The following is a 25,574-nucleotide window of genomic DNA, read 5'->3' as shown; positions in this document are numbered from 1 at the left end:
TTAGCACCACAAGACCTTCAAACCTGACATGGTGCCTAAAATATAATCTAACAAAAAGGAGGCCTCAAAATCCACTAGGTGCTCCTTTGCTTCGGAGGCCTGTGTTTGTCCATAAGGCACACGGGTCACATGTGGGATATTTCTAAAAACGGAAGAATCTGGGCAATAAGTATTGAGTTGCGTTTCTCTGGTAAAACATTGTTTTACAGGAAAAAAATTTAATAAAAAGGATTTTCTGGCAAAAAAAATTTACATTTCACCCCTACTCTGCTTTAAATTCCTGTGAAACACCTAAAGGGTTAATAAACTTTCTAAATGCTGTTGTGAATACTTTGAGGGGTCTAGCTTCTAAAATTGGGTGTTTTATGGGGGTTTCAGAACTGAACTGGTACATAAAACAAAGTGGCTTTTGAAATTTTATCCAAAATATCAGAAATTGCTGCTTATGTTCTAAGCCTTGTAACGTCCTAGAAAAATAATATAATGTTCAAAAAATTATGCGAGCATATAGTAGACATATGGGAAATGTGAACTAGTAACTATTTTGGGTGGTATAACCATCTGTCTTACAAGCAGATGCATTTAAATTCAGAAAAATGCTATTTCTTCCAAATTTTCTCAAACTTTTGCTATTTTTTACAAATAAACACTGAATATATCGACCAAATTTTACCACTAACATAAAGCCCAAAGTTTCACCAGAAAACGGTCGCAGAATCGCTTGGATAGGCTTAAAGAGGCTCTGTCACCACATTATAAGTGTCCTATCGCATACATAAGGAGATGGGCGCTATAATGTAGGTGACAGTAATGCTTGGACGTCATGTGTATTCAGAATCCTGACACTTCTGAATCTTTTCTGTCAGATTTACAGCAAGGGAAACGAAATCTCGTTTACCTCCGTAATCTCGCGAGATTTCATTTCCATTGCTGGAATCTCACAGAAAAGATTCAGAAGTATCAGGATTCTGAATACACATGACGTCCAGGCTGGATGGTCATGTGTATTCATTATCCGGACACTGGATTAACGTTAATCAAGCAGAATCGCTTGTGTATGTGGCTGCAGATCATGTTCTAGTAAGAACGCGATTCTGCTGTCTAAATGAATGGAGAGGAGTGCATGATGCCGATTGGTCAGCGTCATGCACTCCTCTGTACAACGCCCACTTGGTCGAAAGTAAAAATACGCCCACTTGGGCATTAAACTCATTAGCATAAACCAAAATCGCTCCTAACGTTGTGAAAATAGATCGTTTTTTTTAAATAAAAAGCATTACTGTCACCTACATTATAGCGCCGATCTCCTTATGTAGGAGACAGGGCACTTATAATGTGGTGACAGAGACTCTTTAAGCATTCCGAAGTCATTACCACATAAAGTGAAATAATTTTAGATTTGAAAAATAGACTGAGCCTTAAGGCCCAAACTAGGCTGCGTCCTTAAGGGGTTAATGAATAATTAAAGTGGAAAATTACACATCACTGGACTGACATTTTTGTTTTATAGGAAAATGGTGCTTTGAGAAGCTAGTCCGTATTACTAGACCACTAAGAAGTAACGTGCCATGTCATAGTAGATGTATCCACACCCACTTACCTGGTTATGTATTCTTGATAAATCTGGAGTGAACGGTATATACTTGTAACTATGTAACCTAAAATCTAATTTTTAGGTTGTGTGAGGAGACAAATTTTGACATGTTTATTAGAGGGGTTTTCCAATACTTTTTTTTTTTTTTTGTTTTAATCTCTGCAACGCTTCTCAATTTATTAATGCCCCCTGAATATCATTATCGACATTTTTATTTTTTAATTTACCATTCTCTTTTGTTTACATTGAGAGGTTTGTTTACCTCTGTGTGTTCGTTGTCTTGCTCTTCCGGTCATACAGTTGCCGACATGCACCGCTTGTGTCCAAGCATGCAATGCACCGGCAGCAGGGACTCACCACGCCTACTACACCCAGCTATAAACAATCTCCGTTGCCATTTACTGCTTTCATTAGATCCGTGAGAGCTAACGATAAATCTGCAACACATCAGTGCTGTACCTATATAATGGTTAAAAAAACACGTAATTTGACCCCAGAGCCGGAGTCCCAGAGCAGGGTAGAGCGCTAGTATAGGCTCTGCTCCGGGATATATGGACAGTGATGGTCAGGTGATTTTCAGAGTCCCGGAGCAGAGCCTATACTAGCTCTCTGCCCAGGACTCCGCTCTGGGGAAGACCCTGACGACACTGTCCATATATGGACCGTGATGTCAGCGGATTCCACAGAGTCCCGGAGCAGAGCCTATACTAGTGCTCTGACAGGGACACTGGCTCCGGGGAAGCCCCTGACAACACTGTCCATACATGGACAGTAATGTCAGGGGATTCTCCAGGAGCAGAGCCTATACTAGCGCTCTGCCCGGGTCTCCGGCTCTAACCCCAACGCCGGAGTCCTTGTTAGAGCTCTACTAGCAACTGGCTCCTGACCTCACATAATTTCTTCTGATAGTTCTTGGTCTACTGCTAGGGGGTGAAAATGACGCGCAGGAGTTTTAAACACTGCTAGTGTTGAAACCACGCATGCTCAGAGACTAGCAGTGTTTACCACGCATGCTCAGAGACTAGCAGTGTTTACCACGCATGCTCAGAGACTAGCAGTGTTTACCACGCATGCTCAGAGACTAGCAGTGTTTACCACGCATGCTCAGAGACTAGCAGTGTTTACCACGCATGCTCAGAGACTAGCAGTGTTTACCACGCATGCTCAGAGACTAGCAGTGTTTACCACGCATGCTCAGAGACTAGCAGTGTTTACCACGCATGCTCAGAGACTAGCAGTGTTTACCACGCATGCTCAGAGACTAGCAGTGTTTACCACGCATGCTCAGAGACTAGCAGTGTTTACCACGCATGCTCAGAGACTAGCAGTGTTTACCACGCATGCTCAGAGACTAGCAGTGTTTACCACGCATGCTCAGAGACTAGCAGTGTTTACCACGCATGCTCAGAGACTAGCAGTGTTTACCACGCATGCTCAGAGACTAGCAGTGTTTACCACGCATGCTCAGAGACTAGCAGTGTTTACCACGCATGCTCAGAGACTAGCAGTGTTTACCACGCATGCTCAGAGACTAGCAGTGTTTACCACGCATGCTCAGAGACTAGCAGTGTTTACCACGCATGCTCAGAGACTAGCAGTGTTTACCACGCATGCTCAGAGACTAGCAGTGTTTACCACGCATGCTCAGAGACTAGCAGTGTTTACCACGCATGCTCAGAGACTAGCAGTGTTTACCACGCATGCTCAGAGACTAGCAGTGTTTACCACGCATGCTCAGAGACTAGCAGTGTTTACCACGCATGCTCAGAGACTAGCAGTGTTTACCACGCATGCTCAGAGACTAGCAGTGTTTACCACGCATGCTCAGAGACTAGCAGTGTTTACCACGCATGCTCAGAGACTAGCAGTGTTTACCACGCATGCTCAGAGACTAGCAGTGTTTACCACGCATGCTCAGAGACTAGCAGTGTTTACCACGCATGCTCAGAGACTAGCAGTGTTTACCACGCATGCTCAGAGACTAGCAGTGTTTACCACGCATGCTCAGAGACTAGCAGTGTTTACCACGCATGCTCAGAGACTAGCAGTGTTTACCACGCATGCTCAGAGACTAGCAGTGTTTACCACGCATGCTCAGAGACTAGCAGTGTTTACCACGCATGCTCAGAGACTAGCAGTGTTTACCACGCATGCTCAGAGACTAGCAGTGTTTACCACGCATGCTCAGAGACTAGCAGTGTTTACCACGCATGCTCAGAGACTAGCAGTGTTTACCACGCATGCTCAGAGACTAGCAGTGTTTACCACGCATGCTCAGAGACTAGCAGTGTTTACCACGCATGCTCAGAGACTAGCAGTGTTTACCACGCATGCTCAGAGACTAGCAGTGTTTACCACGCATGCTCAGAGACTAGCAGTGTTTACCACGCATGCTCAGAGACTAGCAGTGTTTACCACGCATGCTCAGAGACTAGCAGTGTTTACCACGCATGCTCAGAGACTAGCAGTGTTTACCACGCATGCTCAGAGACTAGCAGTGTTTACCACGCATGCTCAGAGACTAGCAGTGTTTACCACGCATGCTCAGAGACTAGCAGTGTTTACCACGCATGCTCAGAGACTAGCAGTGTTTACCACGCATGCTCAGAGACTAGCAGTGTTTACCACGCATGCTCAGAGACTAGCAGTGTTTACCACGCATGCTCAGAGACTAGCAGTGTTTACCACGCATGCTCAGAGACTAGCAGTGTTTACCACGCATGCTCAGAGACTAGCAGTGTTTACCACGCATGCTCAGAGACTAGCAGTGTTTACCACGCATGCTCAGAGACTAGCAGTGTTTACCACGCATGCTCAGAGACTAGCAGTGTTTACCACGCATGCTCAGAGACTAGCAGTGTTTACCACGCATGCTCAGAGACTAGCAGTGTTTCTCTCCCATAGCAGCAGACCGGAAACTATCAGAAGAAAGGGGGTATCCGGTCCACCACTTCCCTCCAGTGTACAGTGACGTCAGGAATGACGTACCCGTACATTGAGCCAGCCAGAAAACGGAACTTAGATCATGGACGGGCTAGCGCCGGAAGTAAGGCTTTTGCTACTGGAGACACGTCACGTGACCAGTGCTGGAATTGGGTGTTAGAAGATTAAATCAAAACGTAAGTATATTACAAATTACATTATTTTTATATTTGCAGTGATATAAATATTAGTAAATTGGTTCCGGAAAACCCCTTTAAGCAATTTCCACACATCCAGATTTGTTTAAAGGGCTTGTCTTGCAATTAAATATTACATTTCCCTGTTAGATCACGCAAAATATAAAAAAAAAATGTAATTGGAATAATTTACAAAAAATGCTCCTGTGTCTAGATATTGCTGTTACATATTTGTTTTGGCGCTTCCTGGTGTTCCTTTGCTTCCTTCTTAGAACAATCACCTAATGTGTCCAGTGCTGGTGGACCAGTAGCTCATTCCCGTCGTATGGATTCTCTTATACACGAGCGGTGGAGTCATTCTGAGCACTAGAATCTGCATCTTCTCACCAGCACTGAACACATTAGGTCAACGTTCTGAAAGGGTATCAATAGAACACGAGGAGACGCCATTACATGTGTGTATCGGCAATATCTAGACACAGGAGCATTTGTATTTAGATTATTTTAATTGTTATGTTTTGCATGATCTAACAGATTACATTTTTAATCCAGGGATGACCCTTTTAAACTTCTAACCGTGGCATGCTAATGAAATTATAAACCGACATGTCTGTTTTTGTGTAACCATATGTTTTCTGTTTTATTTATGAGAGGTTTGAATCTTATTCCGCTGTTTTCCAATTTCCCAGGCTATATACTCTTCTCGTGAACATTATGAAAACCAGCATTTGTATCCTCCCATTTACTTAGCTGCTTATCACTGCCGGAACAAGAATGTGCGAGAAGCATTAAAAGCTTGGGCTGAGACGGCTGTTGTTGTTCAAGAGTGAGAATTTATATTGGTTATTACCTATATTTTTCTATCCGATTTATTTTCCCTTTTTGCTTTGTGACACAGATAATCGCTAATTTGCCTGCATGGTGTATCTGTGCAATTTTTGTAGCCGTAATACTGCACCCGTAGGCATCTATGGGGCCATACTTTACCTCTGTATATCTTCGATTTCATATGGAGACATATGGGATATATTTCTGTTGGGTTCTGTATGAATCATGGCACGCTTCTTTGGATGCTGCATTATGTAGCATTTGCTTCTATGAGAGAATAATTCTCTAATACAGCGACCATATTAGTAGACCGTAGTTTGGAGCCAAAGGAATTCAATGTACCTCCATGCAAACTGCAGCATGTGGCTCTGCCGTGTGCATCAGATCTTACACTTGTCAGTCATAATGAATTCATTAAAAAAAAAATATATATATTTAACTTTTTTTTTTTAGATACAACTATTGCCGGGAAGATGAAGAGATATATAAAGATCTGTTTGATATAGCTAATGATTTGTTACCAAACTTGTTAAAGGAGGAAGCCGTGTCAGACAATCCAGTGAGTGAGCAGCACAATCCTGATTACTGCCTTTTGAGCCAAGAATAGTAGTTGTGACTTCTCTTTTGTTTTCATCTTAGACTGGATCTGCACTTCAGGATCCTTCATGTTTTGCAAATCTTCTGCGTTTTTATGATGGAATATGTAAATGGGAAGAGGATAGCCCTACACCCGTGCTACATGTGGGATGGGCAACATTCCTTGTCCAATCACTTGGCAGATTTGATTCACAGGTAAGTCGTGCTGCATAAATCAGATGTACACAACAAACTTTAAATCAAAGATTTGTAGTATCTGAAATACGTCGCACCAATGGGTTTCAAGTGGCCTATCAAGTTGTGGAGCGTCTTTATTTTGACAATTGATAGGGATCTATTTTAGAACTTTATACAACTTTACATTTACACGCTAATTAAAGGGGCATTCTCCTTGTTATACAAGTTGCAGCCATTCCATATCAATTTCAGAAATAAATATACATATGCTTCCCATATTTGATCTTTTAAAGTGAAAATCCAGGCGAATTTTTATTTGTAAAATTAGACTTGGGGTATGTTCACACACAAACTCAAAAATGTCTCAAAATACGGAGCTCTTTTCAAGGGAAAACAGCTCCTGATTTTTAGCCGTTTTTTTTAAGCCACTCGCGATTTTTCGCTGCGTTTTTTACAGCCGTTTTTGGAGCTGTTTTCAATAGTCTATGAAAAACGGCTCCGAAAACTTCCCAAGACGTGACCTGCACTTCTTTTTCGCGGCCGTTTTTTTACGTGGCCGTTTTTCAAAACGGCCGCGTAAAACAACGGCCTGTCGGAACGGAACACCGTTCTTCCAATTGAATTCAACGGACAGATGTTTGGAGGCGTTCTGCTTTTGATTTTTTTTTGGCCTTTTACGGCCTGTAAAACGTCCGAAAATAGGCCGTGTGAACATACCCTTACTAGGTTAATTGAACTAATGAACTAAAGCCACTGTCTTACAAGTGCAAGTTTCTAATGACACGTGCCGATGGTTGTCATTGCTGCCTGGGAGCCTAAAGAAAGGCCTCCAGGTCTGCCATCTTTGTGCAGAGCTTAAAGAGAACCTTTCACCTCCCCATACGAGTGCAGCATGTAATGGGCAGTTCTGCACAAACCCTGGGGCACTTTACATATTTTTTCTACCTCCCTCCGTTATTTAGATATCGGTGCCGTTATATTTGGCGCCTGATATTTAAATAACCCCCTGAACAGTTGACAGGGGCGTATACTGGCAAGGGGACGTGTTACTATGGCTGTGACACGGTCCAATCAGATATGGACAGTGCCACAGCAAGAGCGAGCAGAGAAAGTGCACAATCTCTCTGTTCAGCTTTGAATATCAGTATTTTCACCCGAACTGGCAAGGGGGTGTCGCTGCTACGGACAGTGTAAGAGCTGTGGAGAGGAGCGCGCGCTCATCTCTTGTGAGAGATCAGTCTTGTATTGTCTTCCGCTCTGGCAAGGGGGCGTGTCACTGCTACGGACAGTGTAAACGCTCCCCAGCTCTTACACTGTCCGTAGCAGTGACACGCCCCCTTGCCAGTTCGGGTGAAAAGACTGATATTCAAAGCTGAAGAGAGAGAGCGTGCACTTTCTCTGCTTGGTCTTGCTGTGGTACTGTCCGTATCTGATTGGACAGTGTCACAGCCTTGACTGTTCAGGGGGTTATTTAAATATCTGGCGCTAAATATAACGGCACCGATATCTAAATAACGGAGGGAGATAGAAAAAAAATGTAAAGTGCCTCAGGGTTTGTGCAGCCCTCCCCATTACATGCTGCACTCAGCTGCACATGTATGGGGAGGTAAAAGGTTCTCTTTAACCCCTTAATGACCGGGCCATTTTGCACGTTAATGACCAAGGATTATTTTTTGTTTTTTCACGGTCGCATTCCAAGAGTCATAATTTTTTTTTCATTCCGTCGACATAGCCGTATAAGGGCTTGTTTTTTGCGGGACGAGTTGTATTTTGTAATTGCACCATTTTTAGATGCTTATAATATATTGATTTAACTTTTATTAACTTTATTTTAGGAGAGTATTGAAAATAAGCAGCTATTCCAGCATTGATTTTCACGTTATAAATTTACACCGTTTACTATGCAACGTAAATAACATGTTAACTTTATTCTATGGGTCGGCACGATTACGGGGATACCAAATATGTAAAGGTTTTATATGTTTTTTCTAAGTTTGCACAATAAAAAGCCTTTTAGAAAAAAATTACTTGTTTTTCCCTCGCCGCATTCCAAGAGCCGTAAAGTTTTTATTTTTCCGTCAATATGGCCGTATGTGGGCTTGATTTTTGCGGGCGAATGTGTAGTTTTCATTAATACTATTTTGGGGTACATAGGACTTATAGATTAATTTTTATTTTTTTTATGGGGGGAATGGGAGAAAAGAGCGAATTTTGCTGTTTTTTGCGTTTTTTTTGGACGCCGTTCATTCGGCGGTTTAATTAATGTTTTCATTTTATTGGTCAAGTTGTTACGATCGCGGGGATACCATATATGTGTATGTGTGATTTGTTTTGACACTTTTACTAAATAAAACCACTTTTTGGGCAAAAAATATTTATTTGATTTTCACCGTAATTTTTATTTTTATTTTTTTCACAAACTTTATTTAACTGATTGACATATTTTTTTTTAGTCCCACCAGGGGACTTCACTATGCGATGTGCCGATCGCATATATAATGCTTTGGTATACTTAGTATACCAAAGCATTATTGCCTGTCAGTGTAAAACTGACAGGCAACCTGTTAGGTCATGCCTACGGCATCGCCTAACAGGCAGTTGCGGAAGACAGACCTGGGGGTCTTTGTTAGACCCCCGGCTGTCATGGAAACCCGACGGCGACCCGCGATTTGTTTGCGGGGGCGCCGATGGGGTGACAGAGGGAGCTCCCTCCCTCTGTCAAACACATTAAATGCCGCTGTCACTATTGACAGCGAAATTTAATGGGTTAAACTGCCGGAATCGGAGCGCGCTTCGATTCCGGCAGTTGCAGCAGGAGCCAGGCTGTGTATAACAGCCGTGCTCCTGCTGCTGATCGCGTGGGTACAGTGACAGTACCCGCGTCATCACAGGACGGATATATCCGTCCTGCGCGAACTAGCAGCTGCTGAGGATGGATATATCCATCCTTCGGCGTTAAGAGGTTAATAGAAGCCGGTTAAAAAAAACATACCACACAATATACTGCAATACATAAGAATTGAAGGATATTGTGTGAACGATCCAACAACCGCTAGTCCAAGTCTCCATTGGGGGACACAGACGATGGGTATATGCTGTTGCCACCAGAAGTAACATTAAGACACTAAGACTAAAAGTGTTGACTACAGTACAGAACCCTTCTGAACTAGTCAGTCTTAGCTTAGTGTTCGTAGGAGGCAGGCTGTCTTGATTTTTTGTTAGGTTAATTTCTTTTCCTTTCAATCTTTCTAGTGGGGGAACAGGGGCAACGTTTTCCCCCTATTTTCCACAACATCTGGCGAGCACAAGGTGTTTTATCACACTGTTGTCCCCCTGCCATTCTGAAGACTAGGGACAAGAGTGTAAGTTCCTCTGTCACCCACCAGCCAAAGAATCCTCTTCCTTCCCTCCCCATCACTTGTCACCTCTGTGTGCCAGCTGCGATGAGATCTCTGCTGGTCTACAAACTGGTAACTAGTGTACACCAACGTCTACTTCCCTCCTCCTGCGAAGCTTTTCCCGAGCACAGTATTGCCAACGTGAGACACTTGCCCTCAACTTGGGCGCTTTGCACCCGGCGCATTTTTTGCGCATTTTTTTTCTGCCACATTTTGTGGTGGGCTCCTCTCTGGCACTACAATGTGGACCATGGTCGCTTCCCTGGTGGTTTTGTTGGAGAAGACATTATATCCCATGGCCCCAGTTTCCACTTTCCTTGTGCGGTCTACGACCTTTTTGGCTCGCCACAGGGTGTGGAACTCGTGCCCCCTGCTGGTGACCAGTAATTGGCACACTGCAGTCTCGTGGCCGCTGGCAGCCAATCGCATGAGGGGAGAAAAGGGCAGGTTATCTCCTGCTCTCTGCTTCTCTCAGACAAGCGGGGACACAAAATCACAAGACCTCTTGAGGGTTGGCGCTGGGACCATGTTGTTCATTCTCCAAATGGGTAGGATCTGCCTTTGGCACCCCTCCTTTCTTCTTTATTTCTAAACTCTCCTGACACCAAACTAGTTATTTACAGTCGGGTAGCATATACCTTGAACACTCTAGGTAACCTCTGGTGGCCAGTACACGCTTTTAGGGAGTTACAGCCCTGCCTATTGCAGTATATTGAGTGGACTCCTAGTTACTAGTTTTAGTTTACTTCTACAGTGCCAGGTGTGCTGGTCCGCCGACACTGCTACTAAGCACTTCTTTACGGCTCTTCCTTTTGTCGACTCCCATCTCTTTGGAGCCCACCTGGATGAGATCATGTCAGAAGCCACAGGCGGTAAGAGCACTCACCTGCCTTCTAACCCCAAGTGAACAGGACTTCAGATGCCTGTGGTCTGAGGAATATGTGAAAATGCATGCAAATGGTCAGCAGTCCCACCATGACCCCAAGAATAGGCCTTCCTTCAAGCCCCGTTCCTCCTGGCACCCTTCCCCCCCAGGCCGCTAAGCCTGCAACAAATCTTGGGTGATGGAAAAATTCTACTCTTAGGGTTGTCCGGCTTTCTCACATTTTGAACACCAGGGTGCTGGAAGTGTCGCCTCAGGGTACAAGATTGAGTTTGCATGCCTTTCATCCAACAGGCTCTTCATTTTGCATGCACTAGAATCTTTTTTAGGTCAAGGAGTAATTTTTCCTGTTCCTTCAGACCAGGAGACCTGCAGATTCTACGCAATTCTTCATTGTCCCCAAAATGGACTGTTCAATTTGTTCCATCCTGGACCTCAAGCGTCTCAACGCCGTTTGTCCCTCCAGTTGGTGGTCCCCTTTATGGAACAGGGGGACTTACTATCATCAGTAGAATTCTAGGATGCATACCACACATCCCCATTTATCTTTCTCAGTAGTGCTTCCTGCACTTTGCGGTTCTTCCTCTCCACTACCAGCTTGTTGCACTTTCGTTTGGCCTGTCAACCGACTTCTGGGTCTTCGGAGAGTCTCTCTGTGGTCGTGGCTATTTTTCATTCCAGTGGGATTTCGGTGGTCTCCTATCTGGACGATATTCTCATCCACACCCCGGAGGAAAATCTGACCAACCTGCAGATCATACTGGATACCCTGACTTGTATTTTTATACCAGCTTCCCACTCTTCAACTGCCACGCTTTCAGAACTCCTGCGGCATGCGGCACTGCTAGAAGAAATCTGAGAGGCCTCCCTAAGACTCTGCTTGGGCAAACACTCAGAAGCGGTGAGAGCAGGGCACAATCTAGCAGCAACATATTGTGTGTCACGTACAAGGACAAGAGAGATGTCACACCAGTACCCATGTACCTGTACGAGGTACCAGTACAGAGACCCCCAAACCAGACTGCATCCTGGACTACAATAGGTACATGGGAGGGGTGGACTTGTCAGATCAAGCCCTACAGCGTCATGCGGTGTGGTATAAGAAGCTGGCCGTGCACATCATACAGATGGCATTGTACAATGTGTACGTGCTACGTCGATGTACAGGCCAGAGGGGAACTTTCCTGGAATTTCAAGAGGTGATTATCGAGAACCTAATCTTTAGGGACCAAGAAGAGGGGGGGGGGGCACCCAGTACTTCTGGAAGCGAGGCCACACGCATCGTACCAGGGCAACACTTTCCAGGAGAAGTTCCCCAAACTGGCAAGAAGGGAAAAAGTCAAGAGGTGCAAAGACTGCTATAAGAGGGGGATAAGGGAGGACACAATATATCAATGTGACACGTGTCCCGAAAAACCAGAGCTCTGTATGAAAGTGTTTTAAAATTTATCATACATCCCTTGGTTTATAATTTACCCTGATGTACTCCACACAGGTTATCCCCCCTCGTCTTTCCCTTCTGAGCCCTGCTGTGTGCCCAGGCAGCTGATAACAGCCACATGTAGGGTATTGCCGTACCCAGGAGAACCCACATTACAGTTTATGGGGTGTATGTCTCCGGTCAAAATGCTCACTACACCTCTAGATTAATGCTTTAAGGGTGTGGTTTTTAAAATGGGGTCACTTCTTGCGGGTTTCAACTGTGCTGGTACCTCAGGGGCTTCTGCATACATGACTTCGCACCAGAAAATCCCCAGTAGGCCAAATGGTGGTCCTTTTTGTTCTGAGCCCTCCCATGAGCCCAAACAGCAGTTTATCACCACAAGTGGGGCATTGCCGCACTCAGGACAAATTGCGCAACAGAATGGGGTATTTTATTTCTTGTGAAAATAAGAATTTTTGAGCTAAAACAACATATTATTGGAAAAAATATATTTTTTTTAAATTCCCAGCCCAATTCAAATAAGTTTTGTGAAGAAACAGTGGGGTCTAAATGGTCACATTACTCATAAATGAATTCCTTGAGGGGTGCAGTTTCCAAAATGGGGTCACTATTGGGGGATTCCTACTGTTTTGGCACCTCAACACCTCTTCAAACCTGGCATTCTGCCTAAAATATATTCTAATAAAAAAGAGGCCTCAAAATGCACTAGGTGCTTCTTTGCTTCTAGGGCTTGTGTTTTAGTCCACGAGCACAAAGAGCCACATGTGGGACATTTCTAAAATCTGCAGAATCTGGAAAATACATATTTAGTAGTGTTTCTCTGGTAAAACCTTGTGTTACAGAAAAAAATTTGAATAAAATTGAAATTCAGCAAGAAAAATGAAATTTGCAAATTTCAACTCCACTTTGCTTTAATTCCTGTGAAATGCCTGAAGGGTTAAAAAAAACTTTCTAAATGCTGTTTTGAATACATTGAGGGGTCTAGTTTTTAAAATGGGGTGTTTTATGGGGGTGTCTTAATACATAGGCACCTCAAAGCCACTTCAGAACTGAAAAGGTACCTTAAAAAAAAAAAAAGGCTTTTTAAATTTTCTTAAAAATATGAGAAATTGCTGTTTATGTTCTAAGCCTTGTAACGTCCAAGAAAAATAAAACAATGTTCAAAAAACAATGCTAATCTAAAGTAGACATTTGGGAAATGTGAACTAGTAACTATTTTGGGTGGTATAAGCGACTGTTTTACAAGCAGATGCATTTAAATTCTGAAAAATGCTATATTTTTTTCAACATTTTCTCTAAATTTTGCAATTTTTCACCAATAAACACTGAATGAATATATCGACCAAATTTTACCACGAACATGAAGCCCAATGTGTCACGAGAAAACAATCTCAGAATCGCTTGGATAGGTTTAAAGAGGCTCTGTCACCAGATTCTCAAATCCCTATCTCCTATTGCATGTGATTGGCGCTGCAATGTAGATAACAGTAACGTGTTTTTTTTGTTTTTTTTTTAAAAAGACGTTCATTTTTGGCCAAGTTATGAGCTATTTTATATATATATGCAAATGAGCTTTGAAATGGACAATTGGGCGTTTTTTTTTTCGTTATGTCCAACTGGGCGTGTATTGTGTTTTTAACTGGGCGTGTTTACGTGTATGACGCTGACCAATCAGTGACCAGTCAGCATCATACACTCATCTCCATTGATTTACACAGCAGCGATGTGCAGCCACATACACAGAGATTAACGTTAATCAAGTGTCCTGATAATGAATACACATGATCATCCAGCCTGGACGTCATGTGTATTCAGAATCCTGACACTTCTGACTCTTTTCTTTGAGATTTCCAGCAAGGGAAACGAAATCTTGTTTACCTCCGTAATCTTGCGAGATTAAAACAAAAAAGTGAGATCAATTTCAGGAGTGTAAAAAAAAATGTTAGAGGCTCTGTCTCCAGATTATAAGTGCCCTATCTCCTACATAATCTGATCGGCGCTGTAATGTAGATAACAGTGGTTTTTATTTTGAAAAAACGATAATTTTTTAGCAAGTTATGAGCAATTTTAGATTAATGCTAATTAGGTTCTTAATGACCAACTGGGCGTGTTTTTACTTTTTACCAAGTGGGCGTTGTACAGAGGAGTGTATGAGGCTGACCAATCAGTGACCAATCAGCGTCATACAGTTCTCATTGTTCCAGTCCAGCTTCTATCACTGCACAGTGTGATTGTTACAGTGTGATTGTGCAGTGAAAGAAGCTGGGCTGAAAGAATGAAAAGTGTATGACACTGATTGGTCAGCGTCATACACTCCTCTGTACAACGCCCACTTGGTAAAAAGTATAAACCCGCCCAGTTGGTCATTAACCTCTTCCCGCCCTTCTCCGCAATAGTACGTCCTGCAGAGGGGTTAGTTCCCGCATCAGGACAGTGTCTGGGAACTGGGAGGTCAGCTGTCCCCGACAGCTGACAACTCCAACCTTGCCGGTCAGCGGACCATCGCCGCTGATTTCGGCAATTAACCCCATAAATGCGGCGACAGATTGCCGTCGCCGCATTTAAGGGGTTTGAAGCACATCGGCAGCCCCCACGAAGTGATCGTGGGGGCTACCGATGCTTGTCACGGCAATCGGAGGTCAGACAATGACCTCCGGGTAGCCATGTACGGAAGTCTCGGAGGAGCAGCCTCCGCCGGTCCTCCGAGGCTTTCTGTCAGTGTGACTGTCACATCACAATGACAGTTGGAATGCATTACACTACGTGTGTAGTGTAATGTATTCCAGCAGCGATCAGAGCTGCAAGTCTAAGTGTCACCTAGTGGGACAAGTAATAAAAATGTTTTAAAGTATAAAAATAAAAGTTATAAGTTATATAAACAAACACTGCATTTTTTTCCTATAAGTCTTTAATTATAGGAAAAAAATGAACACGTTAAAAAAAGTACACATATTTGGTATCACCGCGTTCGTAACGACCCCAACTATAAAACTGTAATGTTATTTTTCCCGCACGATGAACACCCCAAAAAAATCAATAAAAAAACGACACCAGAATCGCTATTTTTTTGGTCACCACCCCTCCCAAAATAGAGAATAAAAAGTGATCAAAAAGTCGCATGTACCCGAAAATAGTACCGATAAAAACTACAACCCGTCCCGCAAAAAACAAGCCCTTACACCTCTTTTTTGACTGAAAAATAAAGAAGTTACGGCTCTCAGAATATGGTGACACAGAAAATAAATTATATAATAAAAAAGTGATTTTATTGCGCAAACGCTGCAAAACATAAAAAACCTATATACATATGGTATCGCCGTAATCGTATCGACCCGCAGAATAAAGTAAAATCGTCATTTATAGTGCATGGTGAACGCCGCAAAAAATAAACTAAAAAACATTGTCAGAATTGCTTGTTTTCGGTCACCCGGCTTGAAATTTTTTTTTATAAAAAGTGATCAAAAAAAATCACATGTACCCCAAAATGGTACCAGTGAAAAGTACAGATTGTCCCGCAACAAATAAGCCCTCACGCAGCTCCGGTGGTGAAAAAATAAAGTTCTGGCTCTCAGAATATGGCGATGCAAAATGTGCAGTGTTTTCTAAAAGCGGATAAGATCGGGCGCCATTTATCAGTGCGACACCGGCCACATATCTGCGGATTATTATTTATTTACCGCATTATTATGCCCTGATGTTCTCCGCACAGATTACATATGCCCCCCACATTATAAACTGAAATACCAGCAAAATCCCCAAACAGAACTACTACCAAGCAAAATCTGCACTCCAAAAGCAAAATGGTGTCCCTCCCTTCTGAGCCTTGCAGAGTCCCCAAACAGCAGTTTGCGCCCACATATATGGCACCGCCATACCCGGGAGAACACGCTTAACTTTTTAGGAGGTATTTGTCTTCCGTGGCACAAACTGGGCACAACATATTATGCACTAAAATGGAATATCAGTGGAAAATCGCAATATTCACACCATCCGCTGTGCATTAACCCCTTTGCGCACTATGACTTAATAGCACGTCATGGTGCGGGGGTTGATGTATGGAGCGGACTCACATGCTGAGCCCGCTCCATACGCTGCGGGTGTCGGCTGTGTATTACAGCTGACACCTGGGACTAACGGACAGGAACAGCGATCGCGCTGTTACAGGAGTCTGTAAAAATAACAATATACTGCAATACATTAGTATTGCAGCATATTGTACCCGCGATGCAATGATTGCGGGTACAAGTCCCCTAAGGGGACTAATAAAATGTGTAGAAGAATTAAAGTTGTTAGTAGTGAGAAAGAAAAAATGTTAAAGTTAAAAAAAAAGAAAACTTTTTCCCATTTTTCTTCTAAAGTAATGTAAAAAAATAAACAGAATTGTTATCGCTACGTCCGTAAAAGGCCGAACTATTACAATATACCATTATTTAACTCGCACGGTGAACACCGTAATAAACTTAAATAATTTAAACCGCCAAAATCAAACGAAAACACAGATTTTTTTTTCCTATTTTCCTATTTTTTTTTTCAGTTTCCCAGTACATTTTATGGCACTTTAAATGGTATCAATAGAAACTACAATTCCTCCCGCAAGAAATAAGCCCTCACACCACTCTACGAACGGAAAAAGAAAAAAGTTATGGCTCTTGGAAGGCGGGGAGTGAAAAACGAAAATAAGAAAGCAAAAAATGGATCAGTCCTGAAAGGGTTAATTCATTTCTAATGAAAAAAATATATGACCACATGTGGGGTATTTCCGTACCCGGGAGAAATTGCTTTACAAAAATTGGTTGTTTATTTCTCCTTTATCCCTTGTGAAAATGAGAAAATTCAAAATTTTAGTGGAAAAAAATTGTGATTATTAATTTTCTCCGCCTAATTCTAATAAATTCTGCAAAAGATCCGTGGAGTCTAAATGCTCACTATACCCTTAGAAAAATTCCCTGAGGGGTGTTTCCAAAATGGGGTAACTTGGGGGGTTTCCACTGTTTTGGTCCCTGGGGCGTTGCAAAGGCGGCATGGCACCGAAAACCAATCCAGCAAAATCCGTGCTCAAATCCAAATAGCGCTCCTTCCCTTTTGAGCCCTGCTGTGGGTACAATCAGCAGTTTATTACCACATATGGGATATTGCTGTAATCGGGAGACATTGCTTTACAAATGTTAAGGGGATTTTCTTCATTATTCCTCGTAAATATTAAAAGTTTCTATGTTTTTTTTCAGAAAAAAAGTAGATTTTCATATTTACAGACTAATTCTAATAAATTTAGCGAAAAACCTGTGTGGTCAAAATGCTAACTGTACCCCTAGATAAATTCCTTGAGGGGTGTAGTTTCCAAAATGGGGTCACTTTTGGGGTGTTTCCACTGTTTTGACACCACATGACCTCTTCAAACCGGACATGGTGCCTAAAATATATTCTAAAAAAAAAGAGGCCCAAAATCCACAAGGTGCTCCTTTGCTTCTGAGGCCGGTGCTTTAGTCCATTATCGCACTAGGGCCACATGTGGGATATTTCTAAAAACTGCAGAATCCGGGGAATAAATATTGAGTTGCATTTCTCTGGTAAAACCTTCTGTGTTACAAAAAAAATTTATTAGAAATGAATTTCGGCAAAAAAAATACAATTTGTACATTTCACCTCTACTTTGCTTTAATTCCTGTGAAAAGCCTAAAGGGTTAAAACAGTTTGTGAATGCTGATTCAAATACCTTGAGGGGTGCAGTTTTCAAAATGGGGTGACTTCTGGGGATTTTCTAATCTATAAGGCCCTCAAAGCCACCTCAGAACTTAACTGGTCCCTGAAAAAATAGCCTTTTTACATTTTCTTGAAAATATGAGAAATTGTTGCTAAAGTTCTAAGCCATGTAACGTCCTAGAAAAATAAAAGGACGTTCAAAAAACGATGCAGACATAAAGTAGACATATGGAAAATGTTAACTAGTAACTATTTTGTGTGGTGTAACTGCCTGTCTTACAAGCAGATACGTTTAAATGTAGAAAAATGCAAAATTTTTCTAAATTGTGGTGTTTTTCAGAAATACCAAAAATATCGACAAAATTTTTTCACTAACAAAGTACAACATGTCACGAGAAAACAATCTCAGAATCGCTTGGATAGGTAAAAGCATTCCAACGTTATTACCACATAAAGTAACACATGTCAGATTTGAAAAAATCGTCTGGGTCCTGAAGGCCAAAACAGGCTAGGTCCTGAAGGGGTTAAGAACCTAATTAGCATAAATCTAAAATTGTTCATAACTTTCTAAAAAATGATCGTTTTTCAAAATAAAAACCACTGATATCTACATTACAGCGCCGATCACATTATGTAGGCGATAGGGCACTTATAATCTGGTGACAGAGCCTCTTTATGCAAGTTTTTCATACCAACTATAACTTATAGCAATCCTTCTGTTTGCATTCCTTTACACCCGTCTTTGATTTCTTGGTTCCTTTACATGACCGGTCGAGTAATTACGCAATGTCCTCTCCCCTTTTATAATGTGCCTGCGTGCATAGTACAGCACATATCACAGCACGTCCTCAAGTCTCCCACATACTTCATGCGGTGTGCCTCACCTCTCAAGATTTATGGCATATCCACAGTATGTGTAGCGGCCAAAATGGCTCTGTAGCCCTGGATTTATGCAGCATAAGGCTACCACTAGGATGATCTATCTATATAACTATGCCAGTTTTCTGTTGCAGAAACAAATTTGTATAGAAATATAATCTTTTTGTATAAAAGAAACTCTGAGACCCCTGTTACAAAAAAAAAAGTATTAAATTAAACAGTATAAACAGAGGAAGGGTATGTTCACACGGCCTATTTACGGACGTAATTCGGGCGTTTTAACCCCCGAATTACTTCCGAAATTACGGATTGAAAGCGTTGACAAACATCTGCCTATTGATAGCAGGCGTATATTTACACATCGCTGTCAAAAGACGGCGCGTAAATAGACGCCCGCGCCAAAAGTGTCATGTCACTACTTCAGACGTAAATGGAGCCGTTTTCCGTAGACTCCATGGAAAACCAGCTCCAGTTACGTCCGTAATGGACGCGGCGTTCAAGCGCCTGCACATGCCTTTACGGCTGAAATGACGGGGCTGTTTTCTCCTGGAAACAGCCCCGTAATTTCGGCCGTTACAGACGCTGCCGTGTGAACATACCCGAATTAAGTTGCCTTATAAAATATGTAATGACAGCAACACTTCAACCCCAGCACCAGGACATAGTGTCATCCTGGTGTGTCAAGGGGTTAAAGTATGACGTTGGCTCACGGGCTGAGCCCGTTCCATATGCTGCGGGTGTCAGCTGTGTATTACAGCTGATACTTCGCACTACCGGTCAGGAACAGAGAGAATGCTAATCCTGGCCCTAGGGGAACTAATAAAAAGTGTTCAGTAGTGTACAAAAATATGAAGTATTAAAAAAAACCTTTCCCATTTTTCCTCCTAAAGTAATCGAAAAAAAAATAAAATTGTATCGCCGCGTCTGTAAATGTCTGAAATATTACAATATAACATTATTTAACTTGCACGGTGAATGCCGTAAAAAAAAAAAATACCGCCAGAATCGCTGTTTTTTTGTCATCTTAGCGGTCAAAATAATTGTAATAAGTAATCAAAAAGCCTAAAGTACCAAAAAATGATACCAAAATAAACTACAGCTAGTCCTGCAAAAAAAATAAGGCCTCACACCACTCAACACGAAAAAATTCAAGTTATGACTTTCAGAATATAGCGACAAAAAAAATATTATTTTTTTAACAATTTTTTTTTTCTTTGCAAATATAGTAAAACATAAAAAACAAAAACCTATATACATTTGGCATCACTGTAATCCTATTGGCCAACAGAATATAGTTAAGTTGTTGTTTTTACTGCGCGGTGAAAGACGTAAAAATTGAATCCACAAAAACAATGGAGGAATTGCAGTTTATTCCAATTCCACCGCACAATGATTTTTTTTCCCCGTTTCCCAGTACAATATATGGTACTTTAAATAGTGCCCAATAGAAACTACAACTCCTACACACCACTCCATTGACGGAAAAATAAAAACTGTTATGGCTCTTGGTAGGAGGGGAGTAAAAAAACGAAAACTAAAAATGTCTGGCGCCATGGGGTTTAACTTTATATAAATCACTGGCAGGCACTGCGTATGTTCTGCCACATACCCTATAAACCACTGTAATTCGAACCACAAAAATGGGTATGTAGGAGGCAAAAACGTATCTATCATGAAATGACCATATGAATATACAAAATATATTTTATTTATTTAATTTTAATGCACTACACAAAGGTTAAAAACATTTAAAATTATCATAAAAAATGCCATATAAGAATCGCTAGGAGGGGGCAATCACCATGATAAGTGGCAAGCAAATTGCAACCCCCCTAGAGCAAACGTTCAATGCATGAAATGTTTGGAAGAAATATATAAGAAATAAGCATCAGATCAGCATGTCCAGTTTCTCAAACCAGGAGGGGAAAAAAGGGGATAGAAAGCCCCACGCGTATCGCGACAAAGTGGCTTCCTCAGGGGTTAGTTTACATATGAAAGTGTAGTGCTTTTATATAGAATGATAAATGAATGGTAATGGCAATAGGATGCACCCTAGAGCGCACTTACCTCACTTCCTGCTCCAAATGAACAGGTGTGATGACTGAGATGCCCACCCGCTCGTGCGCACGCGCCGAAGCCGACACCATGTGCACCTGATGGCGGCCCCAGCGCATGCGCTGTGCGCCCGGCAGGGCGGCAGACGTCATGGAAAGCCTGTGACGTGTTGTCATCATGTATGCTCACGCATCGGGACCGCTACCATGACGCAGTAATCCGCGCGTGCGCATAACCTGTTCACTGGGAAGGACGGAGAGGCAAGAGAATGAGTGAGGAAAGGAGAGCTGGAACTTGGTAAGTGTTTCAGCTAGACAGATAAGTCGCTGTTGGAACATTCTCCATTATGACAATAAATTTAGACAGTCAGTAATGTTAGTTTATACATATTTGATGTGAAAGTATCACCTGGGCATAAACCTAAGGGTTCTATTTATAAATGTACATTATGGGACTGTCTTGTGGAAGTTCGTACTGGCTACAATGTGTGTGCCTATGTACAGGCATTTATACCTACAATATATGGAATTGGAGAATAGTTCTACAGAGGAAATGTCATGTGCTGGCTGATGTCGGACAATATATATATATATATGGATGTATATAAGTGATCATCATATTATTACACTTTATACATTCTGTCTTCTCTCTTTTTCTTCTTTTATCCAAGAGTTCTCATATTATGTTCAGGACCTCAAATCCGTCAAGATATGTTAATGTTGCCTAGGAAGAAGAACACTCTTAATTTTTGATCTCAATATTAAGATTTCGAATTTGTTTACTATCCGTCTTGTATAACGATACCAGATATGTAATGTGCTATGTGATAATTAAAGAGTGTAGTGCATTAAATTTAAATAAATAAATATATTTTCTATATTCATATGGTCATTTCATGATAGATCAGTTTTTGCCTCCTACATACCCATTTTTGTGGTTCGAATTACAGGGGTTTAACTTTATTTACATATGCTACATAAAACGTAACAAACCACCGTATGTGACCTTCTTCTCAATTTCAGGTAAGGCAGCAGATCACAATGGTGAACTCTGACTCTACTAATGAAGACGATGACTCGGATGACACCAGAAGAAGGGCCGCTCGCAGGGACTCCAGGCCTGAGGAACCTGTTCAGCCTCGCCCACCATCAGAACAAAAAGGAGTGAACACAGCGTGTACCCAGGAGCTCACACTCAGTTTCCAGAGCCAGAAGATGAAAGGAATGAAAGAGCTTTTAGTGGCTGCAAAAGTAAACTCTAGTGCTATAAAGCTGCAACTCACGGCTCAATCCCAGGTGCAGCCGAAGAGGGCAAGAGGACCTGGGGCAAGAGACTACAACCTAGGATATCTTAAAAGGCAACGCAAATCAGTTTAAGGGCTCATGCATTCTGCCGTATCATTGCTCCGTTTTGTACAGAGCGGTAATAGTCTGCAGTAGAGGTCCGTGATCCCTCGGCTGTACCTCCTCTATGCCTCCAATGTCATACAGAACTTTATGCCGTCAAATTCAGTACAAATCCAACAGGGGAAAAAAATGGTACTTTGCTCCATTGGACTCTGTATTCTCCTCTAGAAGCATTGCATTGAATCTGACAGCCTGTATGGTAGTAACAGGGATCAGCCATGCGCTTGAGCCCCAAGAAAGGTCTGAATGGAATGATAGTTTTATTTTTGTTACTTTTTTATTTTTACATCTAGTAATATACTTAAGAACTAGCACATTAAAATGAATAATAATAATTTGGCTGTTTTTAATTGCATACAATTTTTTGACATAGGAAAAGGAACATTTAGCAAGACTTATTGAACAAGGAGAAACCAAACTTAACGTTTGAAAGTTCTAAGGCAAAAGTATTAAAAATAATATTGGACAATATGAATGTTGATTGTTATAGTAGAACAGAACAAATACTAGCATTTAGGCCTTATTTATTAAAAACTGATAAACTGAGTTTTTCATGGCCATTTTGCATCAGTGTCTCCAAATTTTCATCCATTTCCAGTCAGTCTGTCCGTTTTTAATGGCCGTTTGACATCCGTTTTGCATCAGTTTTTCATGGCCGTTAAAAAAACCTGATGAATTTCATTGGTCAGGCTTTTTTTTTTTTGTCCCAACCCCCTGAAAACACCCAAAGGTAGGTCACATGTTCACCTAGACACTATTTACAGCCTCCCTGTACATGATGCCCCACACACCTCCTGTACGCGATGTCACACACCTCCTGTACGCGATGTCACACACCTCCTGTACGCGATGTCACACACCTCCTGTACGCGATGTCCCACACCTCCCTGTACGCGATGTCCCACACCTCCCTGTACGCGATGTCCCACACCTCCCTGTACGCGATGTCCCACACCTCCCTGTACGCGATGTCCCACACCTCCCTGTACGCGATGTCCCACACCTCCCTGTACGCGATGTCCCACACCTCCCTGTACGCGATGTCCCACACCTCCCTGTACGCGATGTCCCACACCTCCCTGTACGCGATGTCCCACACCTCCCTGTACGCGATGTCCCACACCTCCCTGTACGCGATGTCCCACACCTCCCTGTACGCGATGTCCCACACCTCCCTGTACGCGATGTCCCACACCTCCCTGTACGCGATGTCCCACACCTCCCTGTACGCGATGTCCCACACCTCCCTGTACGCGATGTCCCACACCTCCCTGTACGCGATGTCCCACACCTCCCTGTACGCGATGTCCCACACCTCCCTGTACGCGATGTCCCACACCTCCCTGTACGCGATGTCCCACACCTCCCTGTACGCGATGTCCCACACCTCCCTGTACGCGATGTCCCACACCTCCCTGTACGCGATGTCCCACACCTCCCTGTACGCGATGTCCCACACCTCCCTGTACGCGATGTCCCACACCTCCCTGTACGCGATGTCCCACACCTCCCTGTACGCGATGTCCCACACCTCCCTGTACGCGATGTCCCACACCTCCCTGTACGCGATGTCCCACACCTCCCTGTACGCGATGTCCCACACCTCCCTGTACGCGATGTCCCACACCTCCCTGTACGCGATGCCCCACACCTCCCTGTACGCGATGCCCCACACCTCCCTGTACGCGATGCCCCACACCTCCCTGTACGCGATGCCCCACACCTCCCTGTACGCGATGCCCCACACCTCCCTGTACGCGATGCCCCACACCTCCCTGTACGCGATGCCCCACACCTCCCTGTACGCGATGCCCCACACCTCCCTGTACGCGATGCCCCACACCTCCCTGTACGCGATGCCCCACATACTCACCGATGCAGCTCTGTCTTCTTTAGGTAAGGTCTGTACTGGATCTGTGAAGGTGACGCAATGACACTCGTTGCAGCTCGTCTTCACTTGTGGTCTCTCGTCTCCACAGCATCTGCGAAGGGGGCGTGATGACGTCATCGCGTCGCCTTTGCAGAACCTGTGAAGACTAGAGACCACACGTGAAGAGGTCGGTGCTGCATCGGTGGATGTGTGTCATTGAGGCGCTGATAGCCAGCAAGGGAACTAGTAGTTCCCTTGCGAATCCCCATGTCACAGATCTGTTTTCAACGGTTGTTACATGTATTGACAGCCATTGAAAACGGATCCATTGACTGCAAAGGGGGCTGTCAGGCCGTTAAAACGGCCAAAAATAGGACATGTCGGCCAGTATTCACGGGCTGTTTATGTGGTTATAACTTTTGTAGTGCTTTTACTTATCCACTCAATTCTGAGATTATTTCCTCATGACATATGGTACTTTATTAGTGGTAAAATGTGGTCAATACATTCAGTGTTCACTTGTAAAAAAAACACCAAAATTTAGAGAAAATTGTGAAAAATTTGCATTTTCTAAAATTAAAAGTATCTGCTTGTAGGACAAATAGTTATTTCACATGTACAAGTTAACATTTCCCATATGTCTACTTTATGTTGGCATCATTTTTTTAAACCTTTTATTTCTCTAGGACCTTACAAGGCTTATAAGTTTAGCAATAATTTCTCACGTTTTCAAGAATTTCAAAAACCCATATTTTTAGAGACCAGTTCAGTTCTGAAATGGCTGTAATGGCCCTATGTATTAGAAAACCCCATAAATCACTCCATTTTAAAAACTGCACCCTTCAAAGTATTCAAAACAGCAGGAGTGAAAGCAAAGTAAGGCTATGTTCACACGGGGTATTTTGCAGAGTTTTTTGACGCGGAAACCGCGTCGCAAAACTCGGCAAAAACGGCCCGAGAACGCCTCCCATTGATTTCAAAACTGCCTTGCGGGAAAAATAAGCGACATGCCCTATCTTCGGGCGCTTCCGCCTCTGACCTCCCATTGACTTCAATGGGAGGCAGGAGAAAGCGTATTTCTCGCTGTTTTATGCCCGCGGCGCTCAATGGCCGCGGGCGAAAAACGGCGCGATAATTGCCGTGAAAATCGGCGTGCAGGGAGAGGAATATCTGCCTCAAAGTTCCAAACGGAATTTTGAGGCAGATATTCCTCCCCCAAAATACTCCGTGTGAACATAGCCTAAAGGTGAAGTTTCAAAATTTCATTTATTTTTATTGCAGATATACAATTGTAATATTTTTTTTCTTCTGTAACACAGCAAGTGTTAACAGGGAAACATAACTCAATATTTATTACACTGATTCTGAAGTTTTTAGAAATATCCCATATGTGGCCCCATGTGTGCTACTGAACTGCAACACACGCCTCAAATGTGGATTTTGAGGCCACCTTTTTAGTAGAATATATTTTAGAGACAATGTCAGGCTTGAAGAGCTCTTGGGGTGCCAAAACATAGGAAACACCCCCCCCCCCACCAAAAAAGACACCATTTTGGAGACTATACCCCAGGGAATTCATATAGAGGTGCAGTGAGCATTTTGACCCCACAGGTGTTTCATAGAT

General features: G+C 42.8%; 1 protein-coding gene across 2 annotated transcripts in view; it reads left to right on the top strand.

Annotated features, from left to right (window-relative positions):
* The window catches only part of MEN1 (menin 1), a 63,199-nt gene extending 40,648 nt beyond the window's left edge, over window positions 1-22,551 (top strand). For both annotated transcript variants that reach the window (XM_075837462.1, XM_075837461.1), the window contains exons 7-10: window positions 5,403-5,539; window positions 5,995-6,100; window positions 6,181-6,333; window positions 21,697-22,551. In XM_075837462.1, coding sequence (XP_075693577.1) covers window positions 5,403-5,539; window positions 5,995-6,100; window positions 6,181-6,333; window positions 21,697-22,050 — 750 coding nt within the window. In that variant the 3' untranslated portion in view covers window positions 22,051-22,551. The remainder of the gene's footprint in view (window positions 1-5,402; window positions 5,540-5,994; window positions 6,101-6,180; window positions 6,334-21,696) is intronic.
* Window positions 22,552-25,574: the final 3,023 nt, after the last annotated feature.

The sequence above is a fragment of the Rhinoderma darwinii genome, chromosome 9, assembly GCF_050947455.1.
Source record: "Rhinoderma darwinii isolate aRhiDar2 chromosome 9, aRhiDar2.hap1, whole genome shotgun sequence".
In the NCBI taxonomy this organism is placed as follows: Eukaryota; Metazoa; Chordata; class Amphibia; order Anura; family Rhinodermatidae; genus Rhinoderma; species Rhinoderma darwinii.
The sequence above is the reverse complement of the archived record's forward strand: the minus strand, read 5'-3'. Positions and strand labels throughout refer to the sequence as shown.